The sequence below is a fragment of the Vitis vinifera genome, chromosome 4 (assembly GCF_030704535.1).
Source record: "Vitis vinifera cultivar Pinot Noir 40024 chromosome 4, ASM3070453v1".
Classification (NCBI taxonomy): Eukaryota; Viridiplantae; Streptophyta; class Magnoliopsida; order Vitales; family Vitaceae; genus Vitis; species Vitis vinifera.
In genome coordinates this window covers 1,623,182-1,642,442 of record NC_081808.1, presented here as the reverse complement: position 1 = coordinate 1,642,442, position 19,261 = coordinate 1,623,182, and the positions used below count along the sequence as shown (strand labels likewise).

Here is a 19,261-nt window from a genome sequence, read left to right as displayed (position 1 = left end):
TTGGCCCACTTCCGAATCCTCAATGATGCTGGAGGATCTACCCCTTTGAATTGGGTCCATCAGCCCAAGCCAGCTCACAAACACTGTGGCTCGCCTCATCCCGAAGCCGAATAGACCAATTTTTTGGACTTAGTCTCACTTTTAATTGAAAAGTCGGTCCAAAAATATTCTTCATCTCATAAATATTAAAAACTTTATATTAAGGTTTTTTAAAATACGTATTTTGGGTCAAAGGTCAAATTGGTCGCAGGAAGGCTCTAGAATGTTGACACCTTCATATGCAGTTGACCAATATGACCCTTAAGTTTCGCCATTCATCGTCATTTCTAATGTCACCCCATAGAATTTATACATCTAAATCAAGAATAAAATAATAAAAACCATAGAAATTATAACATTGTTTGACTGAAAATTCTAATATTTTGTGACTGAAAAATTTTAATATTTTGTATTATTAAATGATATGGTTAAATCGCGATCCATTAATCATTTTCAAAAATGCCAATTGAAGAACATTTTTTTTATTAAATGATATAGTTAAATCCCGATTCATTCAATAATCGTCTTAAAAAAATTTAAGACGATTATGAAGAATGTCAAACGAAGAACATCTTTTATCGGAATTAACGTCAAACAAGTTTTTTGAAAACAAACCTTAGACGACGATGGAAGGGAAAGACCGAAACAAGGGAGAAAGTTGAATTTTGAGGTAGTAAGATGGGAGAAAAGAAAAGGCAAAGAAAGTGGATTATATGCTTGTGTCCATGTAACGTGTAAAACTAAAACAGCTGGAGGCAAAGAGCCCTAAATCCAGACTAAAGTCAAGCCACCACAAAGAGAGACAAAGATCTTATCAAAAACAACTAATAAATAAATATAAATTAATGTGGGTGGGACCCGCTCCTAGATATACATGGAACACACCAACGGATCATGGCCTTTGGGATAAGCCTCACCAAACGCCGCAACATCCGTCATTTCCACGTCATCCCACCCACCCTGATCCTCACCCCATAATATTTATTTTTAAAAACAAAAAAAAAAATCTCGCCCGACAATATTTTTGTTTTGTTTTTTTTTTTTTAATTCAATACTTTTTTTTTTAAAGTTATTATATTAGATTGAAAAACTTCTTTAGTTAATAATAAATTATATGATTATTAATTTTTTTATTTTTTAAATTAAATAAAAAAATTCAAGTTTTTGTGAATAAAAAAGTCAAAGATTTAACCTGAAGCCAATCCAAAATTTTATCTTCTTCCTCCTTTTTTCCTCCTTAGACAGATACTTAAACCTTTTGAATTTTGACACTTCCCCCTTCCCATTGGTCCATGCGTCCGTAGCGTCCCCTCACTTTACCGTGGAATGCTTCAATCTCCGCAACAATTAGAAAAACTCGTCTGCCTCGCGGATCACTGAACCTAAATGATCCGATGCAATAGAATTCCGACACGTATACTACCTTATTTAAGAATTAGAAAAAATAAATTGATACTCATTTGACATTTAAATAGCAACATTTTACCCTTAAACTTATTAAGAATTCAATAATAATTTGTTGAATAAATAAATAAGATTAAAATACAAAGAAATACATCACAACTATATACAAAAGTCATAAATAATCATGTAAATAACATTTTGAAAATTTTCAATTCAAAATTGATTCTATAGAATGAAAAATTACAATCCCTTTTATAATTTTATAAAGTATTTGTAATTGAAGGCAAATAATTGGTTTTTAATAAATCTAGACAATAAAATATTAAATTTTGAATATAAAAATGTAAAGTATAAAATACATAAAATTTTGAAAGGATAAAATATATTTAACCTCAAATGTTAATATTAAATTTAAGTGTTCTGTGGTAACATTAAAAGGATCATCAATCAAGTGATGTCGTATCCATGTTTTAAATATTATGATATTGGATTTTGTCAAGGAGTTTGATATGCATGTTAAACTCAAATCTTATAAAATTAAGCTTTTAGAAAAAATTGTCATTTAAGATATTAGAGTTTGATTTTATAAGAGTCAGGATTCTAAATTTTATTAGGTCCAATGACCCATGTGATGAAGGATTATTAACTAAAGATGATCGAGATGAGAATTTGATAAGCATAGATTTGATGCAAGAATCTCCAAAATTAAAAGTATTTTTCATTTTAGTGTATAAATATAAAAACAAATAATTATAACAAAGATAATGGTATGATGTAATAAATTTTTGTTATTTATTTTTGGTAAATATTTTGGGGAAATTGTGGATAACGAAAAAGGAGAGAATCCGATAGCAGGTTAAGCTGGATACATGGTAAAGCACCTGATAATCTCTCATTTTCAATTACAACATTTTTTTACATTTTCTAACATTGGCCAGTGGATGAGGATTCAGGATAAGGCCTCGCCTTCCTTATTTATTATTTTATCTAATTAAATAATTAAATTTTTTTTTTTGGGATTAATAATAAATAAATGATAATAATAATTATGTCTCCTCTCCACCTTTCTTTCTCTGCTCGCTCTGTTTCAGAGATCTCATCGATCATCCTCCATTTGGGTTCTGTACAGCTTTTTCTTTTTTCCATGTTTGGTTGCTGAGAAAAGGCGAGAAAATCAAAAGTTTTTGAATCTTTTGATTTTCCGTTTGGTTCTGAATTGGAGTTGAAGTATTTGGATGTGATTTTGAATTTTTGTGTTCTACTTTGCATTTTTTTTTTGAAACTCGATTTCTTGGCAACCAAACGGAGTATTAGTTTCTTCCAGTTGTTGCGATGTCGATTGCTTTGGATAGAAGCAGTAATAGAATCGAAGGTTCTGGATTCATGCATGGAATGTCGTGCATCTCGATCTTTGAGTCGCCGGAGCTGTTGACGGGGGATCGGAGGTTTCCGGCTGGGGGAGAGATGGCGGCGAAGGCGGAGGAGAGAGAAGAGGAGCTGGATTCTTGCAGTTCGTCGTCTTCGATAGGGAAGAACAGCGATGTCTCTGGAATGTCATCGGACCAGGAAGATTCCGGCGAGACTGAGGTTCAGAGCTCGTATAAGCGGCCGTTGGATTCAATGAATGCATTGGAGGAGGTCTTGCCACTACGGTTTGTTCCCTCTCCCTCAATTCCTTCTATTCGGTAGTTATGAAATTCTCTGTTCTCTTCTTTATCTAACATCTGTAGATCAACCGAGGGTTTTTTTTTTTTTTTTTTTTTTTAATATTTTATAGTTGATTTCCAGAGTTTCAGGGATGGTAATTGTGTTGTCTCTTTTAATTTATTTTTGAAGCTTATTTGTAGAAATGGGTTATTATCCGTTTGGCTACCGGGAGAGCTGGGGAAAAGAAATTGGAAGCTTAAGTCATTATAGAATTTTCCAGTATCTTTATCTTAGGTTTCTCAGTAATCAAACAATGCGTGGGGTTTAGATTTTGTTGGAAACCAAAACTCGTTATGGGCTTGTTCCTCAGAATCATAGAAGGATGTGATCGTTTTTGAAATTGGGAGGATCAGTCGATCTTCTATAACATCATGAGTCACAAAGTTCCAAAAGTGAGTGAAAAAGAAAATCCGCTGCCGTGTGTATAGAACATGGTTTGCTATTTGGCGCTTTCATCACAAGCTGTGCTGTTCCTGACTCTGGGATAAGGATCCCATATGCCCGTGATGCAGAAGGTTATCATTAGGGTAGTTGTTGAGGTTGATTATCTTCCGGGAACCCTTAAAGGTGCCTGATGTCCGTCTTGTTAGTTGGTCATCAAATCCTATTTTGAGGGGACTGGGAAACGTTGAACGCATAGAGTTTGGTCTTTTGCGTCAAGTTAGGGGTTGAGCCTTGCCTAGAAGACATAGATCACCTTGTTATGGGGGGTGGGGGAAACATTGAACGGTGAGATTTCTAACTTCTGCCCCAAGGTACAGGGTTAAGGGGTGGAGGAAAGGGGAAGAAAGGAGAGTGTTGAGGGTTGCCCAAAAGGCACAGATCAAACAGGGAGGAGAGTTTTGACTTTTACTCTAGGTTTGATGTCAGTTCAACACATCCTTAAGAGAGATGTCAGCTTCAGTTTCACAGACCATGAGTTGCCATTGGCTTAGCCTGCTGCTGCGTTGCATGTCTGCAACCAAGGCCCATATAGCAGGTCTCGCTGCCTCTATCTCAGTCTTCTTCCTTCTGTTCCACACTACATTCTCCTCTTCACTCGTTGTATTCTTGCAATGTCACAAGCATTCATGGTCTATCTCCTACACCTAAGAAAGCTACCTTAAACAGAGCTTTGTTTTCAGTTCTGGTCTCTGTTTTAATCCAGAAGATCAGACATTGAAAGAAATGGCCTCTCTGTTCTGCTAAGGCAATTTAACCTGATCAAGAACAAACTGTGTGTAACCTTAATCACTTATTCCATTGTTTTTATGCTTTGATTTGCTTGTTTTGTTATCTATGCATTGAATAATCCAAGAATTACCCAACCCTATTTCAAACAATCACAAGACCCGTCTATTTCAATCCCTTTTGCAATGTAGTTTTCATGTTCCTCTGCCGCAAGAGCAGCATGTTAGTGGGAGTCTAATCACAAAGCTTCAAGGATCCACTTCTCCAAACACCAAATGGAGTCTTTGTTGTGTTTTGTTACAATCAAATTATATGAGAATATGTTTGATATTTAGCAGATTGAGATCTTTTTCTAATGAGTGATGATATGGTTGGTTGCAGGAGAGGCATATCAAGGTTCTACAACGGCAAATCAAAGTCCTTTACCAGTTTAGCAGATGCTTCTACTTCTGCCTCCTGTAAAGACCTTGCAAAGCCAGAGAATGCCTACAACAGGAGACGTAGAAATCTACTTGCTTACAATCATGTCTTGGACAAAAACCGAAATTTTCCACTGAGAAGTAATGGGGGTGGGATTTCAAAGAAACTTGCTGCCACAAGCCGAAGCACATTGGCTCTAGCAGTTGCCATGAGCAGCTCTGATAGTAATAACAGCAGCGAGGATCTGAACTCGAGCCTAAACTGCATTTCAAGGTCTCCTTCCCTACTCCTCCCACCCCTGCATCCACAAGCTAGGCTATATCACAACAATGTGTCTTCATCACCGCCTCAACGGAATTTATCTGCATGGCGATCCTACTCCTTGGCTGATCTACAACAGTGTGCCACTTCCGGAACCACTAATGCAACCAGCTCCCCAATTAGTCGGGGAGCTGATGATCACAGCAAAGCTAACTTGAGTAATTAAACCCTCATCCAGAATTGGTCTGAACCAATGTTGGTTGCCATGGAGTCAAACAATCCAATCCTCAGAATTCCCCAGCCCATTGTGCTGGTCTTTTTTGGGTATGGTATTCTGTAATATTGCAGAATGATGGCAATTTGCCTAATCTATTTCCCATGTTTGTGAAAAGTTGATGAGAAAGTTTCGACATGGCATGTGGTAGTGGTGGACGGGGGAGCTGAGCATATGCTTATCTAATCATCTTTCTTTTTTGTTTTTTCTCTAAAATAATGGGGTACTTGGGTTTTTGATGATGACAAGCATTCTGTTTGTTTGTCGTGATATAAATAGGAAAGACTATGCAGCGTGTGTTTGACCAGGAGTCTAGGGTACGGGCTTGTGCAGCACATGGGGACGAGTGTTTGAAACGCTGTCACGTGGAACCCTAGGTCTTAATCGTCTAAGGTCTAATTTGATGGATGCTGTTTTGTGGGTGTCGTGATAATTATGTCCCAGGGCTGAAGCATGCCTCGGTTGTGGTCTAAAGATTTAAGGCCCTAACTACCTTGGTTCTGGCCTAAAAACACTAGGACTTCTGCTTTCTCTTTTTTGGCTTTGTCGTCTTTTAGGTCCATTCCCTTCCCCATTCTTTTTTAGTGTAGTTGAGAACCAAGCCAATGGTGATTCAGAGCATATGAAGGCTGAAGCTGAGCTCTGTTCACTACTAAGCGGCCTATATTACGGCCCGTTGACCTGCAGTACAGCCAAGGCAGCCCCAAAACGTTTGGGTCAAAGCACTCACCCAGCCCAATCCTCTTAGGGCCAGGCTTGGGCTGATTTTAAGCCCAAACATGGCCCGTAAATTAGTCCAAGCCCGGCGCTTGTGCATGGAATTAAGCCGAAGTAAGCCCCTTTAACATGTCCAACAGCGCTCATACATGGGGAACAAAACAGAAAATGGGAGCAGTAAAACTCAAGAGAATGTTCATTACAAAACCACCCTGCTGAAAGGTATTCTTCCATTATTTTCACTTAAAAAACAAAAAATAGAATCGAAACCAAAAATAATAGCTAGACGCAGTTTGGCGTATTGCATCCTCTTCACCCACAACCAAAACATGGGAAAACTGGATCGATAGATTCTACGTGGAAAAATAGTAATTTTACTACCAATGAATGAAATTCTTTGTTGTCCAAGTCAATTTACACAATAGGAAAAAGGTAGAAGATAAGTGGAATACAACACGGATGCCTTTTCCTATAAGATTGGATCATGTACATAGCTTAAAAGGGTGGGGCTTCATAAAAGTTAAAGGAGGGGAAAAAAAGAAAAGAAAAAGAGGCAGCTTTTAAGTAGAGGAGACTCTAATTCATCCCCCCAAATAATCATCATCCACTACTGCATAACCCTACATGTAATTTGAGGATGTATAACTCCCTAGTAATTAATCCATGAAACTACATTAGGAATCTATGATCAAGAACAGAGGCAATTCCCAATCATTTGAGTAGTAGTATGTTTAGTGAGCTTTACCATTTTCTGATGACTGACTACTAACAATCCTCTCTCGAGCATACAGAGATGATGATTTTTTGTCCAAAGAGCCGGCCTCTCCAGACACGGACATATGTCCAAATTATGCAAAACTTCCAAGTGGCAGTTCTTTGGGAAATATCTACCGGTTTATTTACTTGGGATGGAGGATCAGAAACTGCACAGATGGATGTTCAGATAAGAATGGTGGCAGCTCAACATCTGAAGGATCCATTGGTGGGATAGCCATGTATATGTCTTCAGTAGAAAATGGAATGCTGCAACAGAGATTAATATTTGAGAGACTTTCTAACAGGTAGAAAAAATAAATATCTTGAGAGGGCTCCCTAGTAACCGGCAAATTACACTGATCAACATGATCTATTTTAGGCTCATTTAAATTTTTGGAGGCATGAAGTTTTTAAATTTAATATATGTGACTATCAAAATAACACATGCAGCAATAAGCCTCAGCTGAAGATATAAAAAAAATATGATAGATTGCATTTCTAATTAGTTTTTACTTATTGATTATTGTATGCCAAAAAAAAAAAAAAATTCAAAATCTGTGTGAGTAGGAAATCATATGATTCCATGACTGGAGGAGCCATTGAGTTCCTACTATTAATTTCAAAATCTGAAGGGATGATAGTGAAATTAATACCCAATCCAGAAGGAACTTCAGAAAGCTGCTGGGCTGAGTCCACAATCCTACTATTGTTCTTTTGATGAACTATTTTAAATGATCTGACTAGCAACAAAATTTAGTGTGTTTTTCAATTACTTGACCTGAAAACTGAAAAACACATTATTTTTCGCTTGAACCTCAAATGCATTTAGAATAGTCTTAACCAACAACAAGATTTAAAAACTGGACAGCTTAATATCAGCTGACAGAATTTGTAGGTTCCCCAAACAGCCCTAGTATATTAAGCATATCAATTTAACAAGGGAGGTTCAATAAAGATCTTTTTAGTGATTACTATTCAGAAACATGGTTATACACTTCGAAAAAACTTAGCTATTCTTAACAAATAATTTGATAGAGACAAGCAGCTTACCTCAGATCATCATCCAACAAGAATGAATTTGATGTTAGATTCTGATTGTCCTTATTCAACATGTCCCTCATCTGAGCAACCACCTGTTAACCAAAATTTTCAGGACATATAGAACATCACAACACCCTCTTTTACCAAGTAGTCAAAGAGACCAAAAATGAAACTTACCTCATTTGAGACACTCTGAGTGCCATATTTATCATCCCAATACATAGTACTAATTCGGTATATTTGTCTAACGGTCAATGCCTGCCCAAAGGATTGAGTTACCAAGAGGATGAGTTCCAAAATTGGCCTTCATGAAGTAAATGATGAAGAGAGAGAGACAGAGAGCTAGTAACTAGGAAATTTCAAATTTGAGCAAATTTGAAAAGAATATACCGGACAAAGATCCTGCATGATCTCTTCCAAAGATTTTTTCCTCTTCTGATGTATCACCTAAACAATATGCATAATATACAAGTATAAGAGATTAAGGTTTGAAGTTTTAAAGATCCCAATCACCAAGTTTATGGCTCATACCAGAAACCCAACAGCTTGCCTAATATAGTTTAGCTCATGCCAGGATGTTCCTGCAAACTATACATAACAATGATTTAGACCCAGAAAGAAATAAAATCCAATTTGCATAGCAGTTGATTGCTAGCAAAGATACATCATATTTACCTCCTCTGTTACACTGGCTATCCATTTTTCTAGATCTGCTAGACCAGATTTCACATATTCTCCATTTGAAAATGTGCAACATTCACGTCTTAGTAGAAGACTGAGATAAAAAATTTCAGCTCAATACATAATCTACAAACCAATGAGTAGGGTCAAGAATACAATGAGAAGCTCCATAATCATGATTACATACCTATTGAATAGTGATATATTGATGAATGAGAAAACCTGCGTAATGAGCTTCCGGATGAAAAAGGAGGGTACCTACACATACATCGTTTGCCCCAAAATGAGAAAAATGAACATAATAATCAATAGTTAATCAGAACATATTTTTAGATGAAAATAAGGAAATTTCGATATAATATCATAACAGTAACAATGATCCATCTGCAGCTGCCAGCAGGATCCAGATCCAATCCTCTTAGCTGGCCAACTTTTATACTAGCAAAGGGTTTGATCATCGGCTATTTTATCATCTAAATAAAATACATATGAATAATCATGCATTCAAACAGAAGTGGAACATGAAATACTTGTACCACAGACAGACCATCTCTGGAGTAGCATCATTAAAGTCCACAAAAGCATTAAAATGTATGCAGGCAAATGTCTTAAAATTTATCCTAAATCTTCAATCATAACATCTGGGTAGTAATTAATAAAGTTGCATATGCACCAGTCAGCCCAGAATGTTGCTATTTTCTTTCACAAGTCCCAACAAATCTTCTGATATCCTTGTTTGATAGGAACAACTAAAGAATAAGCATGTGGTTCACAGTGATTGAAAAAAAGATAATTAAATGGACAAGGAACAATGCCCAACAGCAGCAATAAAGTGATGGTTTATCCCTATCTTCAAAATAAAACAAATTCTCTCCACTCTTACCTGTTGGAGAAACTGAAAACCCTTGTAAGGAAACTGAACCATAAACAAACCAAAAAAAAAAAAGGCCAAAAAAATATAGCAGGAAGAGTCATTAGCAAAGATTTCAACTAACACGTCATGGTGTCATTCTTTCATTATTCTTTTTTTTTTTTTTTTTATAGATAAGCACAAATATATTAAGGGGCCAAAAGCCACAAAGCATGCAGAGAGTATACATAGCAGCCTAAAACAAGAACGCAAAAAACAAGCAACCTCACCAACCCTTAAGTGGCCGCTAGCCACTCCAAAAAGCCTAAAAGCGAAGAGGACTCCTTTCCAATGTACACCCTAGTCTAACTCCACAAATTACATACAAAAGAATTTTTGAGTTTCTGTATAACTAAAGAACCCCCCCTAAAAACTAATCTATTCATTTCCTTCCATACCGTCCAAAAAATACACAACGGGATAGAATTTCAAATCTTTTTCCTTTTTTTCCCCACAAAAGGGCCCCTCCAACTACATAGCACCTCTTTAACTGAATCTGGGAACACCCACTGAACCCCAAAAAGGGCAAGGACAATCTCCCAGAGGACTCTTACCACTATATAGTGTAAAAGAATGTGATTTACATTTTCCTCTTCACAAAAACACAAAAAACAGCGATTAAGGAGCTGCCACCCCCGTTTTTGAAGCCTATCCAAAGTGAGAATCTTCCCCCACGTGGCTTCCCAAGCAAAAAAAGCAACTTTGGTTGGGACCTTATCCACCCAAATGCATTTATTCGGGAAGGCACAGGCATTGGGGAGAACCAGCAGATTATAAGCATCCTTAACCCCAAAAAATGCCATGACCCCCTCCTTTCCAGAACACTGAGTCCTCCTCTAAAGATATTCTGAAGTCCCTCAGCATATTAAGCAAGTCTCTTATCAAGTTCAGCTCCCAATCATTAAAATCTCTAGAAAATCTGAGATTCCAACCTCCTTGCCCAAGGCTTGAGTCCCACACTTCATTGACCGTTGCATTCCTATGGACCGCCAAGGCAAATAACTAGGGGAAATTTTGGGACAACGCCGCATTGCCACACCACTGATCAGTCCAGAATTTAACTCTAGTCCCCTTCCCCACCTTAAACTTTATGTTATCCCAACACCAATTTGCCTCCTTCATAATCTCCTTCCAAACCCCCACTCCAAACGTCCCACGAGCTTCGTTAGTCCTCCTTCATTCTTTCATTATTCTTGTGAGACAAATATTCTTGTTTAAGTTTCTCCATTTACAAGGACTCCCTTTCTTGTTTTACTTTTGTATCTATGGCTCACAAATCAACTGTACATTTAACTTAAGAACATTCTCTATACGTGATGAAGCATTTCTATGTCCCACTATTTAAATAAACAGGCTAATGGAGCACTTCTTAGCCATCACAGTAAGTTAGTTCATCATGCTAAGACATTTATGACAATTGGAGATACACCATAATTAGGCAACTGATGCTCTCCATCACTAGAGACATGCTCTGGAGGTGGCATGTACACAAGATAACAGATACTGATAAAAGTTGGAACTCCATGATGAAAAACTACGTATTCTGAGATAATAATTAAATTCAATGAAACTGATAAGAGGAAAAATAATGTAGCACATACATGATTTCCCAGTAAACGATCCATAAGAGAATCCAAGAATTTGATGATGCTATCCCACTGACTACTTTGTGATTGCTGAGGAAGACCTCCAGGTGATCTAGCTGATTTTCCAGCATGTAGTCGAACGGTTTTTGGTGCCTTCAAAATTATTTAAAAATAAAATTATATTTAAAGTCCTAACTGCTGAAAAATTCTGTAATTAAAATGAGCAAACAGAACTAAGTGATTAAAAAATAATACTTGCACACAAGTAATACATCTAAATCTTAGATTTAGTACTAAGCCTCAAAGAGGTTAAACCTGTTAACAAGAGAATATTCCCATAAAACTTTTCAAGACACGAGAAAACAACAAAAAAAAAAAACATATATCTAAATTCCTCTCTCTTACATGCATATTTTTTCTCTTGCAAACTACAATTTCTATGGTTTTGTAATTACTGTCTTTAAGGCCTAGGTTCCTGAGGAGCTAACTCCTAAAATAAAGGAAAATACACTCCCTTCCATGAGCTAATCAACTACCATCCAGAGAGTCTTAGCTGAAGGAACACTATGATAGAAGAGTGGAGGTTAATGTAAAAAAAATGACAAAAAGGCACCTTTGAGCTAAAATCTAAGTGAGTCCCATAGGTATTTTACAGTGAGAGCACATTAGAATGCATTCAATCTCTATGAGAGATGAACATAGTATATTTATATGCTCAAAACCATTTATAAATGAATGAGAAATTAAAGCTCAAAATGACCTATTTGATCATAGGAAAAAAATTTTGAAAAATGAGAAAAAAAGAAAAGGCAATCCCATATCAGAAGTTTTCTAGCTGGAAGATGGTTTTACCAACATTTAGTTGACTTATAAGCAAATTTGGGCTCGGTCTTGGGCCCACATATGTGCAGCCCAACGATAAAGCTAGTCACCAGCATGAGAGGGTATGTATTCAGACACCCCTTCATGTCTTGAGACAAAACTGCCCATCTACCCCTCCCCCCAGCATTTGTAATCTACAGATTCAAGGGCTCACGTTGAATCCCCATGGCATTGTTTTGAGACATAACCGTCTGAGTCCAACATATCATGTGGACACTATCCCCACAGCATTTGTAATCTACAGATTCCAAAACACTGGGTCCAAGACATCATGTGAGTCATTGTTCTTGTTCTACTATCACACGAAATAATCATTACTGTCAGCCCCAAGATATCTTGTGATTCATCGTTCTTATGCTACTTTCACAACCCATGGTTTGTGTGTTTTATATTATTCATTTATTAAATAATCCATATATTTTATTATTTGGACAACAGTTAACAATTTTAAAAAGAAAGAGGAAAAAATAACACAACTAGAAAATTGACGGTAGCCTCAATTGTTGTTGAATAGCAGTGTTCTGTCAAGCATTAATCCAGCCAAAAAAATGGAAGAAAGAAATCAAGAAAGCACCCCCACCTGAATGCATGAACCCAGTAGCGGTGATATTTCTTTCTTCAAATTATCACGAATTAAGCCAAAAATCTTCTCCACACAAGCCGTTAATTGTTGTTTGAATAGTATAGCAGGATACCTTGCTTCAACATGGGACATACTATCATCGAACCCAATATATTTGAAAGGAGATTTTAGACTCTGAGAAAGAAAACTGATGGAGATCAGATGATTGTCATACAAGATACAATCAAGTTCAAAAATAATGAAAACTACATGTAACACAATAATTGAACATACACAAGATTAAGAACGGAACACAACTTTTTAAAACAAGTTCAGAAAATTAAATTTAGCTCTACCCATCTATTTGAAATCAAATTTATTATAAATATCATGAACTTGTAGAACAAAATAAATGAATAGACATGCAGAGATGTTGAACATTAAAAAGGTGTAGATCTAATAAGTACATTTTTCATTTTCAATAAAAGTAGTCAAATTCAGTATCAATATAAGAAAACCCAAGTTTATTTCAAAATAAATATAACATAGTCAGTTCCCAACAGAACAAATCATTAATAATTCTGTCTGAGTTCGTGTTCAACTCATTCACAATCAAGATTCAATCCAAACCAGTCTAAATCATTTGCATAAATCAAATCTTAATATGGCTAACAGCCCCAATTTTCACATGGTTTTGTGACCTTTTTTTTTCCACATATTACTGCTCCAAACTAGCTACATTTCATTATACTAGAAAAAAATTGCCTCTTCATATTTTTTTATGGGGGTCTCAACAGGCTGAATAATCCGAGGACTTTGGTTTAGTGCCAATTCAAAAAAATGTGTACAAAATAATAAAACAAGAATAGTCCATAAAAAAATAATACAACATATTCACTTATATAAAATTTGCATATAATTACACAACTCACTTGTGCAACCCTTCCTGTTATCCCAGAAGATCCACCAGAACGTTGAGAAATTGTAGTCAAGAAACCGTTTGATCGTAAATTCCTCTGCAGGAGGCATAGCAGCGCTGAGGCATTTGATAACCAATATGGCAATGCGATATTCTCATCCCCCACCTGAAGCAATTGTGATGGTGTAGTTTAAAAGTTTAAAATCCTGACAGATGATGTTATGCATGATGTATCCTATGCCTAATTAAGGAATCAAAACCTCCTAACGAGATATACTAAAAGCCAATCAAGAAAAAGAACAAAATTAGCTTAGCCTCAGAATTTAAAGTGAGCAATAGAAAAATCAATTGAAGAGCAAGAGTTAGCAGTACAATAAAACTATTTATGGAACGAATAAATCACCTTAAGAACCTCATTAATTCCCTCAATTATATGATCAAAAATAGCCGTCCTCTCAGATTCAAAAGCATGCCAGTGAAGAAGACATTTATATATGATACATGCTGCCACAGGTTTGCCTTCTTTAAACCCCAAATCCGCTTTAATACAACTCGAAAGGAAGTCATGGTTCTCCTGTACAGCAATTTTAATTTCAGGCCCTAAAAATGCAAAATCTATGCAGCCATCAAAGTAACAAGAACAATTTTACCAGTCAGCGCTTTCAGATAACCAAATTTTTTACTTACCAAGAAACCTACCACCAATTATTAATTACAGTTCCAAAATCTAAATTGAAACTTTTATAAGTAATAAGACGAGAGAAGATACCGGATGCCTTTCAATAGCAAACTTTGATCGGCGAGATTCAGATAAGGTATGTGAAAAAGGAACAATTAGTTTTGTAGGTGTGGGAGACTCCTGCAAAGAAAATAATATACTCTTATATCATTAGATGTGCCATTATATTCAACAGGACTGATGGAAATCAAATCTTACAAATACAGGCTTCCGGTCAGACTGAGCAAGGGCAAGAGGACCAGTGTACTTCTGTTTCATAAGAAAATAAGAGGTCAACACATAACATCCAAGTCAATAAAAATGTATTCTGACATGCAACTAGTAACTGAACACTGATTAATCAAGTATCTAATAGATAAAACATGCCAAAAAGAATTATATATGCATGTTTGAGATTTACTTCTGAAAATGACTTGACAAATCCAGGGTGGTTGCTCTTTGGAGAAGGGGTCAATGCTTTTTGTCGCAGTACATGATTCTCATCCTCTAAACTTGAGAGCTTCTCCTCCAAACTGTAATCAGAAAATGATTATAAGAACGCTCAATTTTAAGATGAAAAAACAGGATCAAAAATTGAATAACATATTTGAAATAGAATAACTAGGTCAAAACATCATTATCAATAAACAGTTATCAGTGCAATGAGATGAACACCGCACAATAACCTTCCAAAATTTTACATGGAAGGTAATTATAACAGAATGCCGATCCCAAAACCAGAGAACACAAAAACCAAGAGAAATCATCAAATGCAAGTACTATTTCTTTCAAGCGGAAAATTTTGCAAGTTATAAAAATGAAACTTTTAACAGGCAAAACAATACCTCTGTAAATTCTGCTGAAACTGCAAACACTTTTGCTCAACTTCGTGCAACTTTTCCAAGGTATCCTTTCTATCTTTCTGACCCTTGATAAGCTCGAACTCCAATTCTGAGTTCTTCTTTTCCAAGCTCTCTAAAGAACTCTGCAGAGAAAATAAACAACCAATTAAGATGGAGAAAATTTCCTCTAGGTCAAAGAATAACAAAAAAGTGAGTTCCATAATGTTTTGTGAATTCAACCATATTGTAAAAAGCATGTCATATCACTTGATATTGTAGAAAATTTTAAAAGATCAATGATTTTCATAACATTTGAATCAGGTTCTTTCTTAATGAAACTAGGTTCCCAAGGTTGTGTTGACCATGGTTGTCAAAAACTTATGATACACGATTCATGATTTTTTACAAAAATCAATACATATCACAATCCATGCCATATCTTATGATTTATATATATATCCTTACAATGAATATTGAAGAATTTTCATTTGAATTTTAATATTAAAAATGATGGTAACGAATGAATAAAAACTCTTACTTAATACACAGTTTTCTTGTGTAGGTGGGGATCCAGTATTTTATGAATCATTATGTAAGGAATTACAAAAGAAATTCTTTCAACAAAGATGTGAATTAGGAAGGATTAGTCGACCGGAGACTGTTTTGTGAATAGAAAGCATTCAAACTTTGAAGGTGACATATAAAGACATATCTATCAACAATACATATAGAGTACATATGCTTAGTAAAATTTAAAACTAAAAAACCTAAAAATTTACAAAGTTTGCTTTGTAAATTTTGCGATGAATTTACACATTAAACTCGTATTCTGTTAAATTGAACTCTTCAAAACTCAAGTATTCAATGCTTTCACATGGCATGATATAATTTAAAATCTTCAAATCCTACTATCTTTCATGAAATTGGTTATATATTATTCTATGTTTCATGCTTCAAATATGCATGCACATATAAGCATATTTTTTCTAAATTTTTTCCTAATAAAAAACTCGCGATACACAATACGTTTTAATAGTTAACAACTATGGGGCCAACTATAAGGGTTGAAAGTATCAAAATTTTATCAACCTCAAAGCAATGTAAGCGGATAAAAAGTAACCAATTTAATACATGCTCACCTTTAAAAATGCATTTTCCTTTCTTAATTCTGTCATTCCAATGAGTTCTCTTTCCAAAGCAGATTTCTCCTTAAATGATAAATCTAACTGATTTTGCAGCACTGCATTCTTGTTACATTCGTTAACTGTCACCAATTTAGCTGCATCTAACTCAAGGTTCAAAGTTCCCAATGCTTTTTTAAGTTTTGAAATTTCTACCGACTTAGCCTCTTCATTAGACACCTGCATTCCACAATGGAGCAACCAAAAGTTAACATCCATGTAGCTATATGAGTAATGAGTATAACAATGAAATGAATGAATACATGAAACAACCTAGACATACCTATCAAAGGAAATATGACATAATCTAGTCATGAGATACGTAACAAATTGCAAGAAAAAACATGCAGCATGCAAAAAGAGAAGACAACTAGTTCTGTTGATTAACAAACAAAAATCCCACCACGTCCCAGATACAAACACAGACACCCAAATACCCACACACACATGCAGACAGATATATAGAAACCAACAAGATCTTCAACTGTTGTTAAACAAAATAAAGATGCATAAGCAACTTTACCACATTGCAGATACAAGGCAATCACAGTGAATTTCAATGCTTGACGAGGGTTTGATGGGGGAAAGTCTTTTAAAGTTTATTCAAGGAGGAAAGGGAAGACATAAATAAACTTTAAGTAGGATTAATATTGGTTAAAATTAAATTAGAATTAGTATTAATTTGAATTAAATTAAGATTAGTATTTGTTAGTCAAATTAGAATTAGCTAGTTAGGCTATAATATAATTAGAATTAGAGTCATAATAGGTTATTAAAATCCTAGTAGACTTTGGATTTCTTAGAGAAGCCTGTAAATAAGGCTAATCGATGTAAATTAAAGCAATGAATTGATTAATATTAATAATATTATGTTTTTTCATTGCAAGTGTTGTAATCCTCAATGATGAGATTTCATTGATTTTCTTCTAGGTGAGACTCCTAGAAAGTCTTAGTGAGACTCTAAGGTTTCCATCTTTTTTGTCATTTATTCTTTCTCTCTATTTGTTTATTTTATTTTTTGTCTACCAAAACTTTATTCCTCGTTCCTCTCCTTACACCCCAAAAATAAAAACCCTAGTCCACCTACTTTGAGTATAGGCAACCATCCTAAGATTGTCCTACATCAAGGTCACTTCCAGATATACTAATGAATTTTTCTTTCTTGAATAATGAATGCAGGGACAACCAAGAAAATGAGTTAAAACACTTGCTTAAAATTTTTTCAGCAATATAAATTAATCATAACAAGACTGCTAAATGAAAAACCATACCCGTAATCTTTTTTCTAGTTGCAAACGCCAAGTGAGATCTTCCAACTGCTTCTCAAGTTTATTCTTTGCCAAGCGCAAGAAGCCTGCTTCATTTGCCTCCTGCAAAAGATAAAATTTTATATAATAATAAATCAAAGAAAACATAAAAATTTTAGAAAAATTAGAAATTAATTAAATAACAGTGATACTTAATATCATAAATGAGAAGAACTAAGAATCTGTAAATGGACGCAAACTTCAAATTAATTAATAATAAACGAAACAAATCAAGTCATTAGAACACTGACTTTGTAAAAGCAACTAAATCAATCCACGTCCAATCATTTCTTATTACTTCCTGCTTTGGATGCAACTGGAAAATATAAGCAAGCAATGTTTCTTCTTACTTGTTTAAGCTTCCGGAGCTCTCTTTTTGCCAGTTTTTGCCTCCATCGGCATTGGATTGCTATAATCGAACCTTGACGATTGCGGAAAATTGATCGAACCTTGCACATCCTCCATTGAGCCTACAAGATTTTATTAAATGTCAATGGGTGATACAAGTCAAACATTGTATACAGAGAATCACAACTCAATGACTCCTAATCCAATCAATATGAATAAAAAATACCCACATCATCCACATGTTTCAAGTAATTCACAAAAAATATTTGGCATACCCAAACAATTTTACCTGAATTCGAGTGGCAGCTCTATGCTTCTTTTGGTACAAAAATCTTTGACGAATTGAGAAACCACGGATGCTAGACTGTAAAAGAACAGAAGCAGAATAGAGCTGCATATAAGCATTCCTCAGTAGCCATCTGCGAACATATTTTTGTAATAAAAGAGCCGCTGCAGCCTGTCGTTTTGCTGCATAGATATTCCGAGCATGACATCCTGCACAAAATATTTTCTAGTTGAGGTTGGGTTTGTAATGGTATGGGTGATAACTGATAAGATGTTCAAACATGAAAAGTGATAACACTACGGAGGCATAAAAGCAAGGGAAGATTTGAGGGTAGCACTTTTTGATTGTTGCTGGTGCAGGCAATATGGTACAGACAGATGGTGACTCGATAGCAGTGGTGCATATCATTAGTATAACAGAAGTGTTTATTAAGAAGTTCAAGGAATAAAGAAAAATTCTTCTCCATAGAGGATGTTAATAACTACAGTTCATGAAAAACAGAAAACACTAATCTAAAATTTCAAAAAGCCAGGCAAAATAGTTCTACAATTTCACATGCAGATTATGGTATGTGAAAAGAACCTCTGCAGTATGCTTGGAGTGCAAATGCGGCTGCTCGAATTGAAACAAAATCCCTGTGTGCAATAAATGTTCTAAATCGACCCTGAATGTGTTTGGCTGCACTATCCAAAACCTCAGCCCGTCTGGAGTCTAAAACACCGATCTGCCCAGCTCTAAGAAACACTTTGGTCTTTCCCAACTGAAAGAAAAATGAGGGAACACAAATAAATCACAAGAAACTTATCAGCCAACACCAGCAAATTACAGAGCAAAAGAAAATTCACAAAAAAATATCTAAGCAACTGGACCAAACAAAATTACAACAAAACAAATCTAGAATAGCAAGAACCTAATTGCATAATTGGAGGAAGCATACTTGGAAATTCTCAAGCTTTAGCTTCAGCAGAATTTTCTCCGTCGTAGTTCTTTCGTCAAAACTGCAAAAATATAAATTAAGAGAAAAAAACTCCCAGAAGAGAAAAAAAAAACCTGGGTGCAATTATAAAAAGACAAAAACAAATATATTTATTTAAAAATATACATATACACACAAACAGAAAAAAGGACCCTATTTATATGGAAGAGAAACTAAAACCATGAATTTAACCTTTTATTAATCCATCCAAACCTTGGAGTAATCAAGGGGAAAACAGAACCAACCCCCCATACATGCAATAGGAAAACACACG

General features: G+C 35.3%; 2 protein-coding genes across 2 annotated transcripts in view; one reads left to right on the top strand and one right to left on the bottom strand.

The window, feature by feature from the left end:
• Positions 1-2,385: 2,385 nt before the first annotated feature.
• LOC100260963 (uncharacterized) lies at positions 2,386-5,392 on the top strand. Its single transcript, XM_002281805.5, has 2 exons — positions 2,386-3,095; positions 4,702-5,392. Exons 1-2 carry the CDS (start codon positions 2,776-2,778, stop codon positions 5,225-5,227), a joined length of 846 nt encoding a protein of 281 aa, XP_002281841.1. The 5' UTR covers positions 2,386-2,775; the 3' UTR covers positions 5,228-5,392.
• A 958-nt stretch (positions 5,393-6,350) lies between these two features.
• LOC100254166 (myosin-15) overlaps positions 6,351-19,261 on the bottom strand; it is a 33,412-nt gene continuing 20,501 nt past the window's right edge. Inside the window, exons 19-39 of the mRNA XM_002281579.5 lie at positions 18,949-19,009; positions 18,594-18,771; positions 18,015-18,220; positions 17,728-17,847; positions 17,342-17,440; positions 16,029-16,250; positions 14,893-15,032; positions 14,469-14,580; positions 14,267-14,317; positions 14,099-14,188; positions 13,733-13,903; positions 13,343-13,495; positions 12,429-12,605; positions 10,982-11,119; positions 8,658-8,728; positions 8,465-8,564; positions 8,321-8,377; positions 8,180-8,236; positions 7,967-8,047; positions 7,799-7,881; positions 6,351-7,015 (exon numbers count right to left, since the gene is read on the bottom strand). Coding sequence (XP_002281615.2) covers positions 6,892-7,015; positions 7,799-7,881; positions 7,967-8,047; positions 8,180-8,236; positions 8,321-8,377; positions 8,465-8,564; positions 8,658-8,728; positions 10,982-11,119; positions 12,429-12,605; positions 13,343-13,495; positions 13,733-13,903; positions 14,099-14,188; positions 14,267-14,317; positions 14,469-14,580; positions 14,893-15,032; positions 16,029-16,250; positions 17,342-17,440; positions 17,728-17,847; positions 18,015-18,220; positions 18,594-18,771; positions 18,949-19,009 — 2,491 coding nt within the window. The 3' untranslated portion in view covers positions 6,351-6,891. The remainder of the gene's footprint in view (positions 7,016-7,798; positions 7,882-7,966; positions 8,048-8,179; positions 8,237-8,320; positions 8,378-8,464; positions 8,565-8,657; positions 8,729-10,981; positions 11,120-12,428; positions 12,606-13,342; positions 13,496-13,732; positions 13,904-14,098; positions 14,189-14,266; positions 14,318-14,468; positions 14,581-14,892; positions 15,033-16,028; positions 16,251-17,341; positions 17,441-17,727; positions 17,848-18,014; positions 18,221-18,593; positions 18,772-18,948; positions 19,010-19,261) is intronic.

Coding starts and splice junctions, on each gene's coding strand:
- LOC100260963 (XM_002281805.5), top strand. CDS start 2,776: ATGTCGATTGCTTTGGATAGAAGCAGTAATAGAATCGAAGGTTCTGGA. Junction 3,096..4,701: donor GAGGAGGTCTTGCCACTACG/GTTTGTTCCCTC, acceptor GGTTGGTTGCAG/GAGAGGCATATCAAGGTTCT.